The following is a 22,808-nucleotide window of genomic DNA, read 5'->3' as shown; positions in this document are numbered from 1 at the left end:
ATTAGTTCACTTTTTCTACTTCAGTCAATTTTGATAATTTACATTTTCCTGGTAAGTCATTCATTTCATTTAGCTTTTCAGGTTTCATTGGCATAAAGTTACATAAAACATATTTACAAATTTTAAATACATTTTTATCTGTGAATGTATCTTCTTTCTCACTCCTAATTATGTAAATTCTTGATTGTATTCTCTCTGTCTCTTTCTCTCTCTCTCCCCTTCCCCTTCTCCTCACTCCCCGTGTCAGTGTCTCTCCTTTTTGAGAACCAGCTTTTGGTTTTAATTCTAAATTCTAATTTTGGTTTTGAATATATCTCTTATAGTTTCTGTCTTCATTAGTTTTCACCTTACACTTTGTTTCGCTTAATTTTTCTACCTTTATAGATTGAATTCATGAGTTCTATATTGAGTGTTTTTATTAGTAATATAAATTTAATCATTTAATTTCCTACCATATACAATTTCACCATGTACAAATAACCACTTCTCATAAGTAGAACTATCATATTTTCATGAAAATTACTCCATTAATGTGTTGTCGGCCCTCTGAAGCATGGTTGGTGGTTTGACTTACACATTTTCTATGTAGGTTTAAAACTATCAATAAAGAATTTAGAGCAGCTAAAAATAAATACACTAGTACCCCCCTTATCCGCTGTTTCAGTTACCTGTGGTAATTGGAGGTCTGGAAGCAGATGGTCCTCCTTCTGCTGTATCGTCAGAAGGTCAGTAGTACAAGTAGTCAATAGTACAAGTCCTACCCCACTACTTCACAACGCCTGGGTCACTCTCCTCACTTCATTTCATCACGTAGGCATTTTATCATCGTACGTCATCACAAGACTGGTGAGTACCGTACAGTGAGGGATTTTGAGAGAGAGAGAGACAGAAGGCCTGCATTCCACATAGCTTTTACTACAGTATATTATTACAGTTGTTCTGTTTTATTATTATTTACAGTTGTGAATCTCTTACTGTGCCTAATTTATAATTAAACTTTGTCATAGGTACATATGGGTAGGGAAAAACAGTATATATGGGGTCTGGTACTGTTTGAGGTTTCAGGCATCCACTGGTGATCTTGGAACATATCCCTTGCAGATAAGGGGCACTACTGTATTACCAAATTAATTTAAACAAATATCTGTAAAATGGATATTCCCAAATTACCAAGTTGACTGATCAGTTTTAGTTGAATGGCCCTTAATGTTTCTCTAGCCGTTGAATAAAACCATTTAGCCGATTTGAACAAAGACACAGGTTCTCTGCAGTTAGGCCTCAAAATAAGGCAAACATAATTATGTATGCATATTTAAAATATTTTACACAGAGCAGCTTCGAACTTAAGGGTTCTGGAGTTAGCCTGTGTTCTAGAGTTCAACTGCCAATGTGGAAGACTTGGCTCTATATTTAGCTGCTATGTGGCCTTGGTCAGGAACTTAGCCTTTCTGTATTTTATAATCTATAAAATGGGCACAGTAACAATATCAACTTTTTGTGATTTTTTTTAAGGCTTAAATGAGTTAAGGTATAAAAAGCAATTGGTAAATGTAATTATTATTTTTATTACTATTAAATTATTATTATTTTCAATATGTTAAAGTGTATATAAACATTTTGGTGTCCAAAATAGGAATCTAAAACTTCTATTCTGTATATGAGTGGTTTTGTGCTAAACTGAAGTATAATTCAATAAGCACTCTAGAATAATTGACATCTTACTAATTTTATTACCTTTCCCGACAAACTTAGGCTCCAGGTGACACTTGCAGAGGTAGGTCTCATAAGAGCCACATTTATTTGTTGGCAGGGTTTCACACCACCGTCAGGTTGGATAATTCATGAGGTAGATTTAATTGACAGGGTTTTCGTTAGTTTTAACTAGAAACAACCTATTTTGCAGGGTTGGTTTATTTTTGTTGAAGGAAGCTGGGTGTCTGACAATCATGTTTACCAGTGAATTTATTTCTTTGGTGTACTCCTTACAATTCTGGGGAGTAAGAAAGCAGTCCTCATGCCCTCGCAGTTTTTAAATTCCCACATGAGAATGAAAATTTTGTCTACAATACCAGACGTGTTTGTTAAACATAAAAGAACATAAATCCTCCATGGGTCCCCAGGGGTATGTTAGAGAAAGGGAGCGATCGTTATAAACCACTTAGCACTCTGTGCTCCGTATCATGTTGCCGTGAGAAAGTGATGTTTGATTGGCTCATAAAACAGGTTTAGTAAATCCTTTAAATACTGATGTGAGCAGTTGTGCATGTTGGAAATTAATACCTGAGAGTGTATTATAAGGATTACCATGTCTCCAGAACAGTCACCTGGGCATGCCTAGATTTCTGCGTGTAAGGAAGATTATGTTTTGTGATTTCACTTTTATGTGTCAAATGTTGCTTGGTTTTATCATCTCGCTTTCATTTGACTGAGGCCTGAAGACATCTTTCGTCATTGTTTTCTCTCTCTTTTTGATGTTCTGAGCAGTGCTATGGTGTATAAACCAACCAACTTCCACAACGAATTCCTTCTGCAAACATTTTATCAGAAAAAAGAAAAACTTCAAATTATTAGAGAAGGCAACTGGATTTAATGCATTTGTCTTTTTCCAACCACATTCTATATATTCTCAAACAATTTAAAGGAAACATGGAATTAAGTGTCAGTGATTTTTGTTTTTGGTTTTTCTGTTTTGAAGATTAGATAGCAATAACGAGGCATGGGAATAACTTTATAGGTAGACCTTCACTGGGTCTGTTTTACATGATCTTGAATATAATTTAAGTTTAAAAAATGCTATTTTTATAAACATATCCTTTAGCAAGGGGATTTACTGGTTTGAGGAAGAAGGAGAACTAAGCCTCAGTACATAATGGTGTTATTGATACTTTTCAGTTCCATAGACATCTAAACAGTTGTTGAGTATGACCATTAAAATTGATGGTGGAATAATAGAGTGAAATTTAGAATTATATTGTTATAGGACACCACTTCTGAAAAAAAATCTTAAAAGTTTACCGTGAAAGAATTAGTAGCATATGTTAGATTCTGCTGTTTCTATGGCGAAAAACAGTACTCTTCTAGATGTCCATTTCATTTTACCTTCATGGAATGCGAAACTATGTAGATTTGCAAAGCACTGTGGTAAGTGTGTGCGTCAGGCTTGTATGAGGATGTAAGAATTAATTGCCGGCTGTCTAACTGCAAATCCAGAAATTGTTATAAAGATTAGTGGATTTTTTTTTTAATGACATCAAGTTCAGTAGAAAATCTTCATGAAAAAAGTACTCATGTGCTTCTAACTCTTATTTGCAGGACAGTGATTTTTGTATCAGGATGTAAATAAAGCCAAGGTTAGGACTTATTTGTTCCTTAAAAAATTCTTAACGTTTATAATCCAGATATTTTGGGGTGGTTAAAAACTCCTTCTAAATACTTCCAAAGAGCTTCCGAATCAGATAAATACATAACACTGTTTATTTGTTAACAAATAAAAAGAAAAGTCTATAATAGTAAAAACACTTAATGTGAATTTTTGTAGTTCTCTTGCATATGATCTCTTCTCTTAAGATGCTTCCATTAGAAAGAGAATAGTTATTTTGAAAATGGACTGAGGTAAAGTTTTGATGCTTTGTGTTCTGTCCAACCAGTATGTTGAAATGACGTCATAATTGCCAAACCGGAGCGATGCCTTTTGGGTTTCATTGTCTTTGTGCTTGCTCTGGTATTTGGCACTGTGGGTGCTGTCGCCCACTTCTCCTTCTGGTGAGGTTTCCTTCCCTCTTTGCTCTGTTCTGTCGCATCACTCACAGTGGCTTTCCTCACATTCCCCCAACTGCTCCTTTTCAGGATGTTTTTGTTCCCGGCTCTTTTCTTTCTTCCCACACTTGTAAGGTTCTTGTTTCCCGGCATCCCTCAGATATCGATGATTCTGTTTCCTACCAGCGTTACCTCCATGGCCGTCCCTCATCTGCTCTAAGGGTGGCAAACTCAGGGGACCTCTGTGGGCAGGTACTGTAAACAGATGATGATCTGAGTATTAAAACAGGAACAACAGCAACAGCATAGAATGTCGATGGGGATCTTTAAAAACTTAGAACATGTCCCATGTCAAGCTCTCTCCACTTGGTCTCTGCCTCAGTTGTTATGAAGGAATGAAGGTCCAGTGTTCATTCCTTCAGTCACCAAATACTGATACGGCGCTTAGTGTGTTCCTGGCATGTAGGTGTCAGGGATAAGGCAGGAGATTGAAGATACCACCCCTCCTGGAGCTGACATCAATTCCGGAGATCTGAGGAGTCATACCAGGGCTAATGATATTTAGTATTACCAGATCTTCAAATCTAATTTTAAAAAAAAGCCAGAAATCCAGACTTTTCTGTGAAATTCCACTTTTTAGAATGTTAACTTAAATTTTGAAAAGAAACCTGGAGTCTGTTAAAACTCCACCGACCTGTTTGCAACATTGGCCTACAAAAAAACATCTGACTCTGAAGTACCAAGGCCTTTCTACCTACATCTGTTTTTCCAGCTTGATCTTCATCTACTTCTTTGTTTCCCACCCTCTATTCACAGCGCACCATGCCTGGCCCCCTCTTTCTGCTGTTGCATCTTATGTATTGTACTTCTCACCACAATGCGTTTTCATTTCCCCTCTTTTTACCCCTGGTCAATCAGTACTCACTGACAGCCCAAATGTTCCTTTGTAATCTGACCCTAATCTCACTGTATAAAATTACTCCTACTCTGCCAGTATTCCACAGTATTTCCTACATACTCTCATTAGAGCACTCACCAAAGTGCTTTATGGGCCCTGAGCCCAAAGAAGCTATCGTTTCATCTTTGTATCCTAAGAACCTAGCAAAACACATTGCACCAAGTCAGCGCTTCTTAAATGTTTGCAGAATGATTGAGCAGGTCTGAAATCTGGCTCTCTTCAAACTCACAGTGGTGGTAACCTACATTATATAGGTTTAGGAACAGACAGACACTCTGAATAAAAGCTTTGTTTCACATGCAAACAATCTTGATGTAAAAATTACCCTTTCATATAAAATGGAAGTTATCCACTTTTGTATCAAGTATATCTGAAATAACTACTTGGGTCTGTTCTGCCCAACTCCTCTGACCCCTGAGCGCACCCCTTTTCGGTCCCACCACACACATACACCGAACTCCTAAAATGGCAATACTGGAGGACTTACACATTTGTCATTGATGACCCCAGACTCGTCACATGGTATAGCAGATATTCTCTTCTTTGTATTTGAGTTTTCTTATTTATTGTTTTCAGACTCCAAAGGTTATATTAAAAGTTCATGTGGAGGTGGGAGCGAGGGATGCAGGATGGAGATGAAGGACAGCTTTATTGAATGGCAGCCGTGTGCCATGTTTTAGGTACTACACAGGTATCCTGTCTTGAAACATCCCCGTGAGCTAAGTAGTGTTGTCGTCAATGTAAGGCCAAGAAAATGAGGCTGAAACAGGTTAAGTTACATGTCATAAGAGAGTTCTGGATACTTCTTCAGGATGAAGATGAATAGGTAGAATTGGCCTGTTACATACTTTGTATATAATTTTCACCAATTTTTTTCTGTAAATTCAATACTGCACAAAATGTATTATTTTTAGTTGTCTAGCATCTACTGAATTTAGATTTTTGAAAAAATCTACCAGTGATTTCTAACCACGTCAGACATACCTTTTAAGAAAAATTTTGCAGTATCCTCTTTAGTATTCTGAAGTGAGTTTATGGAAGTGATCATCTATTTATGTGCACAGTTGTTTAAAATATAAATACAATGGCATGTGTGCTACAGAAACCAGAAATAGCAAAGTAAGTTCTATGAAAATAATGGATTTAAATACATAAGGACACATGCACAGTTACATTAGGAAAATAAAAGTGGTCAGATGCTTGCATCTTTTAAGTAGACTCATTGTGAATCTGACCATTATAGATACAGATGAATATGTATACTTTTAATTGTTTTAATCGTGATGCAGATAGTATAAGCAGTGTTCCTGTTTGTGATATGTTTTTCCAAAATGGTAATTCTTGGTAAAGTTCCAAAACATGGAAACTTTCTTCAACTTATTTAATAGCTGAATTTCTGGAAAATTTGGTTTTAACTAAAACCGCAAAACATATTTATGTTTATATGTGAGATAATTGTTAGTTTCCAGACTCGATGTGCTATATCAGAAATGTCGCCCATATGAATGTCCAGTGAACTGTTTGAAAGGCTCGGAGAACCTGGGACAAATACTAACTTCCAGGATTTTCCATTGTTGAACATCACTGGACCTTGCCCACTACATGTCATAGTGCCCTCCTCACCCCTGGCCTCAACAGAGCCGAAAACTGTCCCTACAGGTCATTTCTGAAACATTTTCTTAAGAGTCTTTCTTAAGACTCTTGATGAGTACCACTGATCTAAGCTTCCCAAAACCAAAGTATATAAAAATCAGTTCCTTTCTTCAAGGATTTAAGAGGCTAAGAAAATGGATCACTTGTTGGGGCTCCTGAGTGGCTCAATTGGTTAAGCGTCTGCCTTCGGCTCAGGTCGTGATTTCATGGTCCTCGGGTCAAATCCCACATCCCGCTCCCTGCTCAGTGGGGAGTCTGCTTCTCCCTCTCCCTCTGCCTCTCCTCCAGCTGGCATGCACTCTCTCTCCCTCTCTCATGCTCACTCTCTCTCTCTCTCTCTCAAAGAGAAGAAAAGAAAATGGATCACTTGCAAATAGAGTGAATATTGAAAATATGTGTTTATCAAAAAGAGAAAGATGGTGAGCTAAGAACACCCAGAGAGGTCTCACAGAGGCAGACTAGTACAAAGTGGGATTTGAAGGATGTGCATGTAATGATGTGGCTCTAGAAAAGCTTGCATCAGATGAAGAAAGAGAGCCAGGGAGTCTGACTAGGACGAAACCATTACTGTCAGACAATAATGGGCAATGATAATAGTGATTAAGGTTAGAGTAAAATTGTCATGTCCAAATGGAAATTAAATTGAATAATTCACAAATTGAATGTCAGACATGGTTGCTGCATACAAAATACTTAAGTGTTCAGATGGCTGTTCAGTGAATTTGAAGTTCATTAACAGTTTTTTTTGTTTGTTTGTTTTTAATTATTTATTTATTTATTTGAGAGAGAGAGAGAGAAACAGCACGAGAGGGGATAGGGTCAAAGGGAGAAGCAGGCTCCCCGCTGAGCCGGGAGCCCGATGTGGGTCTCGATCCCAGGACTCCGGGATCATGACCTGAGCCGAAGGCAGTCGCTTAACCAGCTGAGCCACCCAGGCGCCCTCATTAACAGTTTTATGGAAGGCTTAGAATAGAAGACTCATTTCCCTTTAATGGAGAATGCATTTTCAGTTGTATCTCTTCTTTGGAATATTTTACTATATTTACCCAGTTAAATTTGGAATGGACTCCTGGCGATGGTCCCTAGATAGATTCACTGTATCCATGATCATGGAATTTGAATTGCTAAAATAGCAGATCATATGACTTTATGTCTTTTTTTGTCTTTGTGTCTTGCAGGTATGACTTTGTAGAAGTTGAGGAACCCAGTGATGGAACTATATTAGGGCGCTGGTGTGGTTCTGGTACTGTGCCAGGAAAGCAGATTTCTAAAGGAAATCAAATCAGGATAAGATTTGTATCTGATGAATATTTTCCTTCTGAACCGGGGTTCTGCATCCACTACAACATTGTCGTGCCAGTAAGTACCACTTAGAGATCCCCTTATTTAATTGGGTTAGTTATTTGTTTACTTATTTAAAAAAGGATCGGGAAAAACAAAAAACAAAAACCTTTCCCTAGCTTGATTTTTTTTTTTATCCATAAACATCACTGTGGTATCACAAATAACTTAAATTTCACCACTGTAGATCATTAGCCATGTTAAACACCTTCTCAGTGCAATGAGATAACTTGTTTTTTACAACATTTAGGAGATTGCGTCATACCCATTCTCCTGTAACTCACTGTCTGATATTTCAGGGTTTATGTGAAGTTACATATGTAGATAGCATTTTTTTCTTGGAAAAAAATAGGAAAAATGGTGTATTTATTACTCTTAACATTTAGATCACCATCAAAATTTGGACTGTATAATGTCTTCCTGAATTTCAAGTTTGAATTATATTAAATAATAAAATACTATTTTAGTTTTCTAGCCTTTCTGGAGACCTTTCTGATATGATACCCTTTTGAATTTTGCTAACTGTTACTCTCACTTTAAAGATGTAAATTTTGAAGCTTGACATGGGATTGTAATGGTTCTAATATTCAAATTCATTTATATATTTGGAATAAATACATTGCAGAACTAGAAAGCCAACACTATTTGACATTAACGCCATTTCATTGTCTGTAATTGCCCTAGAAGTCCATGTTCTTAATTTGATGTTTTACTGTTCCCCCCCCCAATTAAGGCGGCATCATTCCTTTGTTGTACCCACCAAAGATTTATTTTTTAAATGTGTTGTTTATGAATCCGCACATAACATTTTTCTTTTTATTGAGAAAGGTAAACTTACTATTCTTTTTAAAATCAATGTTTTAGTAAAATATATTTTAAAAAGTAGTTATCTCCATTTTCCGACTTATCCTAATACTTATCCTGCTTAAATCACATTTCTGGCTCTTTTGTTTCAAAAAAGAAGTTTTGAAATTCTCACTGGAATTTAAGAAATCTACTTCTCCTAGTTATAATTGTTACTATAATTTTAGTTATATCCTGATTGCTTGTACCCTTTATTTTATGCCAGCAGGCACACTGAGCAACCAAAAAAGGAAATTTCGCCTTAACACTACAATATGAATATAATATACAAAGTTTAATATTGATTCCATATTTCCTAATTGGCTTCATGAATTGCTAGCTTGCTGTGTGCATTGTTCTTATACCCAGAAAGAGCACAGATGTTGATACGTGTAACCCACACTATGTTATGTTCCCAGTGTGCCTGCTGGTTTGCTAAGTCTTCTGTCAAAATCATTGAAGATACCATTTTCTATGTAATTTTAAATGGTGATATTATTGATCATACTTAAAATGCGTAATAGGTGACACCTTCATATTTGTATGAGTACTTCAGAATTACTACAAGCAATGTGAGAAATATAGTAAGAGGGTTTTCAGTATTTCTGGTGTGATGCAACAAATAGATACAAAAGTTTAAAATAATACATAAATAAAGTGTATTTATCCCAAATCTGTGAGAAAAATAAACTTGGAACTGAGAAGATATTTATATTTTAAATAAACTGTTCTTTTCATGTTATATATTGATTTAAATATGTATAACTAGCAATCTACTATCATGCTACAGAATAAGACATGAAAGGTAAAATACATGTATATATGCCGAGACCGAGGGTTGTCTTTTCCTAATTTTGTGACTGCATGGGTTAGTTAGTTGTATAACCCAGGAGTCGTATGGATTAAATAAAATATGTAAAGATAAAAACACAGGAAATTTATAGTGTTGTACTCAGTTCTGGGTACATTATAGGTTCTTAATAAATAACTTGAATGCTGAGTTGATCATACCACTCACTCACTCCAGCTTAACTAACAGAAGATTCACTGACACCTGTGTTTTTATCGGTGAGAGTATAGCAGGTTCCTGAGCGTTGAAATGAGATAAAACATCATAAGGGTCTGCAGTAAGTACCTCCCATCCTCTTGACTCAGAAGGGCTCTGCCACCTGGGTTTGACCTGCTTCTAGAGATTTACTGTGATTAAGATCAGAAACTGCATCTGAAAGACTTTAGAAGAAAGGTGTATCACCAGTTACATCATTAAAATTAAATTCAGTGTATTTTTCAATAGTTGCTGAAATCCTTTGATAAATTGCAAATGTGGGCTTTGGTGGGCTGTGAATTGACCTTCTCCCAGCATCTATGGAGCCACAGTTTGCATGGCACCCACGTTGACCTATGCTGGGCTGCAGAAAATGGAAATACGTAGAGATGCGACATAGGAGATCTTATATTAATTTGCCTCCTGCTTAGGAAAACAGCAACCATTGGACGTCAAGAAAAAAGAAAATGTGATGACATGGTCCTACATTGCCTAAGAAGTGTTATTTGGTGATCTTAATTTTGCCAGATTGTTCTACGGGGAGATTATTGATACATGATTTTTATAATCTCACAAGCTTCAGTTCTGTTAAATTTATTTTGGCAATTTATCTGTCTTTTCTTCACCTATCCTTTGGCTTGGGTCCATGTTTCCATCTCTTCTCCCACACAGCCACACTCCTATTCTCTCATTCCTGCGGAAAGCTGAGATTTGGTTAGTGAAAATTTGACAAGTGATTTTGCTGTTAAGCCTTCCAGAATGTTTTGAATTATCATCGTGTATTGCTAAATGACATCCCTCCCTCCATGCCTCTCCTCCCCACAACAATTATTACTAGCAGGGCAACAATCCATCAATCTTATCTGTGTATCAATGAATGAAAGCCTAAGGGAAGAAAGTTTGCCTTTTCAAGAAGAGACTTAAAAGTTCTTGTGGCATTTGCTCAAGGGCACGTGCACCTCCAACCCCTGGATCATCTCTGATGCTTTTTTTTTTTTTTTTTTTGCCAAGGATGAACTTCATAATTAGCACGGCCAGCTTCCCAGAAGCATTGGTCTTATTGACTGCAAACCCACCATGGCAAAATAGGACCTTAGGGACCACTGGCCACAGTGGTTTCTTAATTTTGTCATGATAACAGTGATGCGAACCACAGGTCCTTAATGGACTATTAACTTCCTGAATTGAGGTTTCTACTGAGTGCCTAGCACAATGCCAGACACATGGCAGCTGCTCACTAGTACCTCATGGAAATGTAGCCAGTTCCCCTCAGAGTTGTCTAAACCCATGTAGAGCTACACTGACTTCTCATTCACTATTTGGTACCCTTGTTACTGTTGTATAATATTGCTGACTCATACACTAGAGCACTGACAAATCACAATAATGACACCAGCTAGTCTCCTGGTCATGATATAGTAAAACTGGTTTCTGTCTCTCCCTCTCTCTCTTCCTCTCATTTTGGTGGGGAGTGGAACATCGGGAGTAAAGACATTGGTACGTCCTTAGGACATCATAACCATTAATGTGTATAATCATACTTACCTGCGCTTTTATAATTAACTTAATAGTTTGCGTCTGCTCACACACCAACAGAAACTTGGAGGTTAATCAATTTTTTTCCAGGACAGTTGTGGAGAAAGTTTATTTTAATATTCTTTATAGTTTACAAGTAAGGGAGATCGCTCTGCAGCCTTCTTTGGGAGCATGAATGGATATGTTTGATTCTAGCCAACCTTTAAGGTTGATTGATTCTATACCAACCTTAGACAGTATATATCTTAGCAGTAGTAGTTTTAATACATTAGTTATAATTTTTCGGAAATGGTGTTGCCATACATGTTGCCATTAAAAACCAAGTTCACCTTTATCAGATGATTTATCCACTCTTTTCCCTCTACTAATGAATGAGAGTGCACATAGGTAAAACAAGGATTACTTATTACTTTGAATAAAGTGATGTTGATTTAATATTTAAAGATTTTATTTTATTTTATTTTATTTTTGAAATGTGTGCAAATATAATTTATTCAACTAAGCAAAAATGATTGCTTCCATTAGCATATATTCCACACTTCTCAAATCCTAGGAGTATTTTAGATGCATAAGAGTCCTCTTAAATTCTTTCTAATGATGTGACACATAACCATTACTCATATGAGTAAATATATGTCACATTATAAGATTATTTATTTATTTATTTTTTACAAATTCTTTTATATGTAGTTATACTGTTCCTTGTAATATTAAGATTTTAGTTTCATTTTCTTGATTCTCAGATATCTTAGAGTAAAACAAATAAAATTTATCTTTCCATTTTACTGTTTGAAGTTGATATTATAGGCTGAGTTTTACTTTAGAAAAAACTTCAGCATGAGATGTTTACCTGAAATTAAAGCTTGTTGTTTATAGCTTTAAAAAAAAGCATACTGGATTTACTATATAAATTTAAAATGTAACATTTCAATGTTATTTTCAAGAATTATTTATGGAAATAATATACTCCCCCACTATGCCCCATTAATAAATAATGAAAAATAAATCCATGCAAATCGATGCCAAACAATATATACTCAGCTTTTATGATTGTGCATAAGGAGTTAATAATGTCTTTGATTTTTTTTTTTTTCTTCATGCTTAAAAAAAAGGGCCTGGTAGATTAGCAGTGAGAGATTGTTTGGGAAGAAATGAAGCAAAACTGAAATAAAACAGTGCAAGCTTGTTTCTGTTTGGAGGCCACACACATTGAGAGCCCAGCACACATTTCAGATCTCTTACAAAGAAAAGAAAATTTCTTGTTTAATTTTGGAGTAATTTATAATAGATTATGTATGTTTTACTCTGTACTGTAGCATAAGCACCATTATTTAAAAATGTGAAAAAACCTACAAAGGCTGAAAAGCATCTTTTCTTCTATCATCACAAGACCTTATTAAAAGATTATTTGTAAAAAAAAGTCTTTAATATAAAAATATTGCATATTTTTATCAATTACTTCAAAAAATTACTTCAAAAATTACTTATTTTTAAGTAAAATATACAAATCCAAATATGAATTTTTCAGTGGTTTTACTCTTTACATATAGAACTATTTCCTCTTGAATATATATTGTTTGTAATATATATGTTTTAAAAGGTTATGAGATTTGAGGATTTTTTTTCTCTCCAATCTGGTTAAAATTTTGAAGGATAATTAAAATACCATTGATTTCTTTTAAACGGTGTTGTTGAATATTATATTTTTTCAGGAGTTTTATAATCTCAGCTTTTGATCAGAAGTAATAACATAATATTTTCAGCAATTCATTTACTCTCATTTTTCGTTTATAAATGGATCGGTTTAGATTAAGAGAAATAGATGTTATAGCTACCGTACTAATTGACTCCATATATTTTTATCTTCTTGCCTTTATTGTCTGAAAAGAGGAGTGTGGGGTGATGAATGAACTGAAGGCTCTTTTAACTCACAACAACTCATCTTTCATGTTGCTTCTGAATTTTTCCTATTATTTCTTACTATTTTCTTTTTTTCACTGATTAGCAACAGTTGTTTGGATCTCACATTTTTTTAAATTTCTTTTTAGTAAAATCATACCGAGAGATTAAATAATGCTAGAGAATGGCATGCAAGTATTGTAACCACTTTATAATCCCAACTATGGGTTTTCCTTAATAGTGATTTTGTAAATTACTTGTCCAGAGTTAAGTCAGTGCCTGGCTAGTGTGCACTATAGAAGGGTGTATGGTTTCTGTGGGGAAGGCTTAGAAGGACACTTGATGCCTGAGGTGCCATTAAGGAATGCATGACTGATTGCCAAAGTAGTTATTAATTATGCGGGATACAGAGAACAAAGCAGCTCAGTGAATATTGAGGTTGGAGGGAGAAAGGAGGAGGGGGATATTTTTCTCGTCCCTTCTGGCATGTGCCAGTAGGTTATTTCACTGTTAATATCATGTAAAGAAAAGTCTTAACTGAAGGCCAAATTTGCTTTTATGTTCAGGTTAAGAAAAATTCCAAGTAACTCTCAAACAAGGTATCGAATTCATTTTCTTACGGAAAAAAAAAAAGCAGCATACCTGGAATAAAAATCCTTAGAGCAATATCGTAACCCTGACCCCATAGGAAACAAATTCAGTGTTAGAATGTCAAGATTTTTAAAAATTGCAAATCTTCATAACAAATTGCACTGTATTCCATATTACTGTATTAAACCGATTTTAGTGAATGAAAATTTTAGGTTGTAAACCTTTAAAATACATTTTTATTTACCTTAAGAGAGAATTAAGAGAAAAAAAATTTTCTTTGATTTTTTTGTAGTATTTAGAGAATGAAAGAAGTTATTTCAAGTACTTCATGTCTGTACTGTAGTCTGAAACACTTTTTGAATGATTAGGTTTTTATTAAAATATACAATGTAATTGTATATTTATGCAGGGAGTCTAGAGATGACAGTATTTTATTACATCAAAGAAATTACACAATTGCTACAGAGACTAAGCTTTTACTTGGCTAAGAGCTGTTTAATGTATTTTTCTACCAACTTCTACCTCATGGACACAGTGATCTCTTTCATGTGAAGATCGTGGCTTCTCTTCCATTTCTACTGACTCTTTTTGTTCCAGTTAACTCCTAGCTATCTAAGAAAGAATTTCACAGATGGTATGATTTGTAGTGAGAAAGAAAAAGGCAGTTGGTGCGACTACAGGAATGGTAAATGGCAGACAAACCACTTTAAGTTGAAATATAAGGGGTTATAAATAAGAATTTAGGAAAGCTTGAAGTTTGATTGACTTATATTTTATATCTAAAGCCACAAAGATTTAAAAGCTTAGAGTTAATATGTCCCTAAACCTGATGGAATTATTCTCTAGAAGTTTGTTGCAATTGAAAATGATAAAATAAATACTTGGTCTTCAGTATCCCCATCCATTTTCCTGTTAGGTCTTTCAACAGGCATTGAAGAATATTTGAGGAAATATTTTGTTGTGAGAAAATTAAAAAATGTATATGGCATTGCCCTGGGTCTCTGAGAACTTACCTTGTTTTGAGGGGAAAAAAATGTGTGCGCGCACGCACACACACACACACACACCCCTATACACCTATATAAATACACTACATGAATAAGTGTAATATAAGTGTTCTGGAAAGATTTGAAGAAAGAGGGGCAATTGGTGAGAGCAGAGGGATATTATAACTGTTAGATTAAATGAAAAAACAATCAAACAAAAACCCTGGAAGTGACTTAGTATAGGTTTGATATCAAATATATTATTAAAAATCCCCAAAGAGTTTATTAAAAACCGTATCATCAGATGTCAGAGATTATGATTCTCTTGATCTGGAATGGTGCCCAGTTATCTGCATTTTCATCAAACATGCTTGGAGATTCTGATATAAGATGTCCTCACGTTGAATTTGTGGGTGAGAAGTTGCTCTAAACTATAAACTGAGCAGATGCAGAGACTTTTGCTACAAGATTTTGGGGAATTACTTTTCATTTTCAAACAAACATGAATGTTTTTGGGGAACAGATTGGAAATTCTGCATGAATATTTTCTTGCTAACATACCCACGTGTTCTGTTTTTTTTCAGGATTGCAAAAAAGTAGGCCTTTCTCATAGAATTAGATGGATAGATTTCAATTTGTTAATACTTGCATTTATTGTCCCGGCTTTTCTAAGTTATGAATTGAAGCTTATCAGTTCTGTCAACTGTCAGTATCTCTTACCCATGCAACTAGAACAGATGACAGACACTCTGCCTTCTTTTCTAGCTCCACACTAAGCTTCTCTGATAATTCACATATGGCATAGCTCCAGCACTGAGCACAGTTCTAGACTAGATATTCATTTGTTCTGTGGTGTAAGGCACTATTATTAATAAAATAAGACAGTCCCAACCATCAGTCCCCTCATAAACTTTTTCACATGTCATTTTAATTTTTGTCTGAGTTACAGTTGCACGTAGTTTTAAAAGGCAAATATTTCTCTTAGCCTTGTTACCAAAATAACAGTTGCAGGGCACCTGGCTGGCTCAGACGTTAAGCGTCTGCCTTCAGCTCAGGTCATGATCCGAGTCCTGGGATCAAGCCCCGCGTCAGGCTCCCTGCTCAGCGGGAAGCCTGCTTCTCCCTCTCCCACTCCCCCTGCTTGTGTTCCCGCTCTCGCTGTGTCTCTCTCTGTCAAATAAAAAAAATCTTAAAAAACAACAACAACAACAGAAATAGCAGTTGCCCCCACTTTCCTCTGTGCACACTATTTTCCTGGACCTTGGAGGCAAGCGCTTCCAGTTCTTTTAATGGATTCTTTTAGACTTGACCTCTCTACCTTCCTGTAACATGCTTTTTTTTTTTTTTTAAGGTTTTTTTATTTATCTATTTGACAGAGAGAGAGATAGCGAGAGCAGGAACACAAGCAGGGGGGTGGGAGAGGGAGAAGCAGGCTTTCAGCCAAGCAGGGAGCCTGATTCAAGGTTCGATCCCAGGACCCTGGGATCATGACCTGAGCCGAAGGCATACACTTAACGACTGAGCTACCCAGGCGCCTCACCTGTAACATGCTTTTGTTGCCGCTTCTTGATTCTTTGGTTTTAAGAATAATCTATGATCTTCATTTGACTTCACTCTCTGGAAGGTGAGGTGTTTACTTTCTTCCACCCTCCTGCATTTACCACACATGCAGACAAATCCCATCACTGCCTCCTCTAGTAAATCCTGATTCTATCAAGATCCAGATCCACAGTGTACATTATGGTGACTATGGAATCATGGTTCACAGCTGAGCCATGAAGTATATACTATGACTGCATTTCCTTTCCTGCCTTGTTTTGTTTTGTTTTCCCTAAAATTGTGTTATATTTTGGTTTGTTTAGCTTTCTATTTATTTATCACTGATTCAACCCCAAAATGTGCCTCATATTGTGTGAATCTCTTCTCAAATACAGTCAGACACATTAGTGTTTTCTAATAATTTCACCAACCAGAAGAAATCTCTGCTGAAACAATCTGGTCTACTTCAATTTAGACTGATTATAGACCTACCACCCAGCTGTCATCCTCGGGGTACCCCTCCTACCCCACCCCATCATTACCCTGAATATTCCCTTTGCCATTTTCTTGCATTAGATCCCTTGTTTGCAGGATCTTTTGTCTTCTCTCTTGTTTACTTCCTGTTTTGGAAGAGAGTAAACCCTCCATGAATTTACCGAGAAAAAGGAGCATCAGAGATAAAATTCTGTTGGCTCGAATAACTGAAAATTTCTATATTTAACCCTCAACCTTAAATGAATACTTGGCTAAGTCTAGAATTCTAGTTGGCTACTTAAAAACTAACTGGACATTCTGTGCCTGTGGATGGGCTTGCTGACTATGGTCTTCACTGTATTGTGATCTGGCCGGGTCAATTCCTTGAAAGCCCCCTGATTCCCCTAATCTCTTTTCTAAGGGTATAATCCTGGTCGCCAGCTCTCTGAAATGAGAGCTGAGTGGATTAAGATGGAGAGTCTCAGCATTAAGTGTAAACACATTTCCCCAACCCCCTCCATACCCCCATATTCAGAATAATATCACTGCTCCCAACTCTGCTTGGGTTCCCCAGTCCGTAAATCCTCAATTTTATTCTGTTAAGGGAACAATTTGAGCAGGGAATAAATCCGTCTTCTGCCACTCTGGGGAAACAGATTTGGAGTGTTGAACAGCTTCATGATTTTCAACCAGTCTTCCTGTTTTTAGCTCCACTGTCCTTCCCAGTTCCATACATACGTACTTAATGCCACCAGATCCCAGAGCTTTTTGGTTGCTCTTTCATGCAAGTCAGGTTGCTTCCCAATTTTCCCCTTGCTAAATTCTGGTCCACTGATTCAATGACTGCACCTCTACCTACCTTCCAGTTTCCAAAATTTTATCACTGTTGACTCCTTTCTGATTTTCTTTGGCCTCAAAGAATTATGCATTTAAAGAAATACTTTCAGAATCAATCATTTTAGGAGAGAACAGAGCTAAAATCACCATCTTATTTCCCTCTGTTCATATAGCAATGTCCTTATCAAACACTAAGTTTATATTTGATCAACAAAATACTCGGAAACTCTGTACAATATATTGGGGGCATAGTTGACTTTAAGGAACAATGCCATTATCTTTCCACGCCAGATAAAATATGTCCTCGCAGCAGTTGCTTTGCATGATTATGCTAATATCACATTTCCTTTTTTAATGTTAGGGAGGCATAGATAAGACTTGATACTGATTAACTATTTAACATATCCTGAACTCTGTTTTAATATTAGTATTATGTCCAGGAGTATCCACTAGCATACCAGTCATGGTTCATACATTTTACATGTTAGTTATAACCAAACAGTTTATCATATGATTCTTACCTTTAAGAAAAGACTATCCTCGTAAATAGACTTCAAATATTTATGTTTGAGTAATGCTATTAATGTATTTGAATGCTTTGAACATTAAAACTAGAGCTTTAAAAATTTTACTTATCTCCTTAAGATGACAATTGTTATTTATTTAAGATTATTTTGAAATCACATGAATATGATTTTATATACAATATAACTATCAATTTTTACATCCTGTTAGGACAAAACTAAAAGGTAAATGAGTATACTTTTGACGAGGTTGATTTTTGAAAATGAAGTACATTGTAAGCATTTTTTGGAAAGGAAGTACTTGATGATACCAACTTGGAAATAGTTGAATTAGGCAGAAGAGAATGATGAACAAATATTGAAAGAAGTACTAGGCTTGATGGGTACTTTTATATCATCTAATCCCCATAATGGGATGTTATCGCCATTTTACAGATTAAAACTCAGAGAATGTCACATACACAGAAGTGAGGATATTAAATAGGGCTTTTCCAATTCTATATAAACCCAGGCTGCCTATGCATTGGTTTGGGAAATACAGTAGGAAGATGACTGATGAAGGGAAAGCAAATGTAAGATTTTCTCTCACCATCTTTGCTTTCTTATTAAAACACCTAGGTAGGGGCGCCTGGGTAGCTCACTTGGTTAAGCATCCAACTCTTGGTTTTGGCTCAGGTCATGATCTCAGGGCCATGAGCTCGAGCTCTGCGTCAGGCGTAGCTTTGGGCATGGAGCCTGCTTAAGATTCTCTCTCTCCCTCTGCCCCTCCCCCAACTCCCTGTGGTACATGCTCTTTCTCTCCCTCTCTCTAAAAATTAAATAAATAAATAAATAAAATTTAAAAAAATAAAATAAAAGACTTAAGTATTGTTTCTGTTGATTATGACGTCCTGGTTACTTTAGAACCTTGAGAAGTTGGTGAACTATAATAGAATTTACCTTTTTTTTTTTTTGTAAACAATAGTGGTAATGAATATTGAGTATTAAATTTTACTTTCTGCACACAGTTACCTTTAAAATGCAAACAAGACATAGCTCCCTTAAAAGTTACTTTCAAAGTAAAAACATTTTTTTTTAAAAAAGGTAAAAATGCACGTGCAGTCAGTATTTCGCTCATTATATTTCACTTATCAGTCAAATTTCATCACTGTTGAAAAATGACACAATTACTTTTGTGAGTATCCTCACAGTCTTTTAGCTCCAAAGAATTTTTCAGAATTGTGTCATTAAGGAAACTTTGAAGGCTAATATTTATACAGAGAAATAAGAAAGTAAAATTGGAAAATAAGCATAACAAGGAAAATAAGCATTCCAATAACTAATTGGAAGCCTTCTATCAAGCACGTCCTACACGTAGTGCAGTGGAATATAGAAGACCCGGGGCATTCTGAGCTCGAAATTAGGCAGTTTGTGCAAAGTGAATGAAATACAGTAGGCATTTGATAATCTTTAAAATGGATGGAAAAGGAAATCACAGATCTTAAGGGCTAACATAGGAGGGGGATGCCCTGTGCAGCTGTTAGCAGGGTGACGCCTGTAGAGCGCCCGGAGGCCCCAGTGAACTGAGGGAGGAAATTCCTCCGGAACCAGGATGTCTTCGTGTCAGTGCCCCAGGGCAGAGGTCTTGTATCTGCCTAGGTGTTTCCAGTCTAGTGAAGTCAAGTCAGCTTTTGTTTAAGTGTGAATAAGAGCTGGTGTAGAAATACCTGCCTGGTACCTTTCCTTGTGTTTCTCCGCTCCAAGTAGTTGTTCAGAAGAAGGATTAAGGCTGTCATCTGTTGCCTTAAAGGACTATATGAATTATCTTAAGTACCTCCAAAGCAGGTTTGCTTAAGAAAGCCAAGGTTTATGTTAAAAACTCCTCCCCACTTTGGAGGAATAATAGGAAAAGGCATTGATGGGACAATTATCTAAGACTCTAAAATAAAATCTGAGAAAGGAATTGGAAATAGGTGTGGAGAGCTCCAAGTCAGCCTAGGCAGTGTCTAATGCCTCCTCTGAAATTGTGCTTTTAAATTTTATAGCCCTGCTAAAGAGGAAATGCCTTTTTTCCCAGAGGAATAACATTCTGATAGGGTTAAAAAAAAAAACTTTCCTGCCGGGTGTAAGTTAATGAAATAGCATTAAGTGTAATTAGTTGTTTTAGGAAAAGACATGTGAAAGACGTTGAATTGTTAGAGAGACACTGCATGCCAAAACTTGACTTCTAATACCTGAGAGAGCCGGTATTAAAATATATGACACATCCTTAGGATCGGATTCTTCAGAAGTCTTCTCAGCATTCTGACACAAATATTTTCCTTTCTTTTTGGAATATGATGAGTGATGCTTTGTGGCATTCTTGACCTATTACTGATAAAAATGATAAAAAAGAACTCGCAAATCCACCCAGGCATACGGTGTTTTGTTTTAAAGACAGGGGATCCTTTTCAGACTTGGTCTTCTGCAGGGTCCTGAGTTCTCTTCTGAATTTCATGTTAACAGGCTGCTTAGTCATCTTTTGGAACTCACAAAAGGTTTAATATTTTATGACTACATGGTGAGAGGGGTACGTTGGACTGAAGTTTGTCGTTGTAGTAACACTGAATGGGAAGGTGTTTATTCCTACTGAATATTTAAATGACTTTCCCAAATGTGGGAATCATGCTTTTCATTTATCCACAGTTTATGTTTTCTCTTCCAGTAGGATTTCTGATTACATGAAAGGGATTCACTGTTTCCTGTGGTTTGCCACAGTCTTTCTTTGGCATGAATGGCAGGGCATAATTCCTTGTCACTGAGTAATTTAAGGATCTTAACTCTTGAAAAGGACATGGTCTTTTGGTAAGATCTTGGACTTTCTTCCGTGATGCCTTTGCATTTGGTTTTTACTCCTTTATGTTGCAAAGTTGGGGCAAGATGCAATTTAGCTTACATAAGGATTCAGTCATTTGACTTGGCAATTTTGTATTTTAACTGTAAGTTTGTATTAAGCTGGAAAATGAAAAGCAACCTACCTAAATAAATAATAATAGAACACAGCATTTCTTGAACATCTACTGTTGTATTGGGTTCTTAATATATGTCGTCTCATTTATTCAGTACGATAACTGAGAAATTATTTGCATCTTACCTAGAGGACATATGCTCAGAGAAGGAATGCAACTTGCCTACGGTTCAGAACAAACAATTGTACAAATAATTATAGCCAAATCAAGAATTTCAAACATAGCATAGAATATCTCCTAGTCAACTTTTGTTCAGTAAGAACTTTTTTAGCATTTTATTTTGAGATCATTGTAAATTGATGTTCATTTGTAAGAAAGATCATGTATACCCTTTGCCTCATTTTCCTCAATGGTAATAACATCTTGTATGACTATATGTAGTACAATATCACAACCTAGAAAGTGACATTGATACAATCCACCAACTTCAAAAAGAAATTTTGGAATAAATAAAAATACACAAGGCTGTAGGACGTGTTAAATGAAAGTTTTGTATGAAAAGATTTCATAAATAAAAATTGGAAGGATGTTTGATCGGTACATAGCTTTTTTTTTTTTTTAAGATTTTATTTTTATTTTTTGACAGAGAGGGACACAGCGAGAAAGGGAACACAAGCAGGGCGAGTGGGAGAGGGAGAAGCAGGCTCCCCGCCAAGCAGGGAGCCCGATGCGGGGCTCAATCCCAGGACCCAGGGATCATGACCTGAGCCAAAGGCAGACACTTGACAACTGAGCCACCCACGCGCCTCAGGACATAGCTTTTTAAAATGGCTTAATCAAGAATACTAAGAACATACATTTTTGTTTCACACAATGGCTTCAGCATACCAATTTGGGTCAGAAGGGAAACTTTTATTCTAAACTGGGTAATCTCATAATCTTCATTTAAAATTCTGTGTAGTGCAGAACCATTTTTGCAGCTTAGAGTAGAACATCTATCATAGATTAAAGATTACAAAATCAAAAATAATTCCACAAATCACTCTTCTTGATGTGGGATTCAAAGTGAATGTATGAAACATAAATAGTCACTATAAATAAATCCATGAATAAGGCTTTGCTGCCTCTGAGACAGAGATTAATGAAGTTTTAGGATGCTAAGAGCTCAAGATAGAATCTATAGCTTTAAACTGATGTCAAGATTGAGAATTGATTACTTAAAAGCCCTTCATTTCTCCAGAATAGATTGATGACTTTAGTGCTACTAAATCTCCTCTCATGCAAAATTTATATAATTTGGTTTCAACAGGTATGGTATGTGTGTGTAGGGGCGGATTTACATATTAAATGTTACTGTAAAAGTTAAGCTATTTCAAAAGCAAAAAATAGTAATGTGTGTGATATTTTCAAGACATTTTTAAATTTTGGAATTCATTGGAAGCCAGCTCATGGACCCATGGGAGGTGATAGCCAGCCTATTGGCTGACTAGAATGGTTCAGATGGAGAACCATGAAAACGATACACATATTCTGTAAGCATTTAATTTTAATTTCACTACTCTTCCTTTAGGGTCAAGACCTTTGCTTTATGTAAGAATATGCTGATTGGAGTCCTGTTGTATTTCTTCCCCAAATCATGGCCATCATGCCTTGATCATGACTTTCAGTTTGGGTTTCTTTAAGTAAAAATGAGAACTCAGAAATACCTTTTAAAGCAATCTAAGTGCAGAATTCCTTTAGGATTTTATGAAGTTTTCCTCTCCTATATTTTACATTTGTCTCTCTCTTACTCCTTGAACAACAGCTTTTTTTCATAGTAACTCATTTCATATGCGGTCCTTCCATAGCATTCATTTACGTCTTCAAAGAAGCAACAACTCATATTTGATTGGATTCATA

At 36.0% G+C, this 22,808-nt stretch overlaps 1 protein-coding gene across 5 annotated transcripts in view; it reads left to right on the top strand.

Annotated features, from left to right (window-relative positions):
- The window catches only part of PDGFC (platelet derived growth factor C), a 201,814-nt gene that overhangs the window by 140,590 nt on the left and 38,416 nt on the right, over positions 1-22,808 (top strand). For all 5 annotated transcript variants that reach the window (XM_045880241.3, XM_045880240.3, XM_064585202.1 and 2 more), the window contains exon 3: positions 7,546-7,726. In XM_045880241.3, coding sequence (XP_045736197.1) covers positions 7,546-7,726 — 181 coding nt within the window. The remainder of the gene's footprint in view (positions 1-7,545; positions 7,727-22,808) is intronic.

The sequence above is a fragment of the Mirounga angustirostris genome, unplaced genomic scaffold, assembly GCF_029215605.1.
Source record: "Mirounga angustirostris isolate CCGP_5_RB_7025 unplaced genomic scaffold, mMirAng1.0.hap1 SCAF_2, whole genome shotgun sequence".
NCBI classification, from domain to species: domain Eukaryota; kingdom Metazoa; phylum Chordata; class Mammalia; order Carnivora; family Phocidae; genus Mirounga; species Mirounga angustirostris.
Note: the sequence above shows the minus strand (reverse complement) of the source record. Positions and strands in the feature narration are given on the sequence as shown.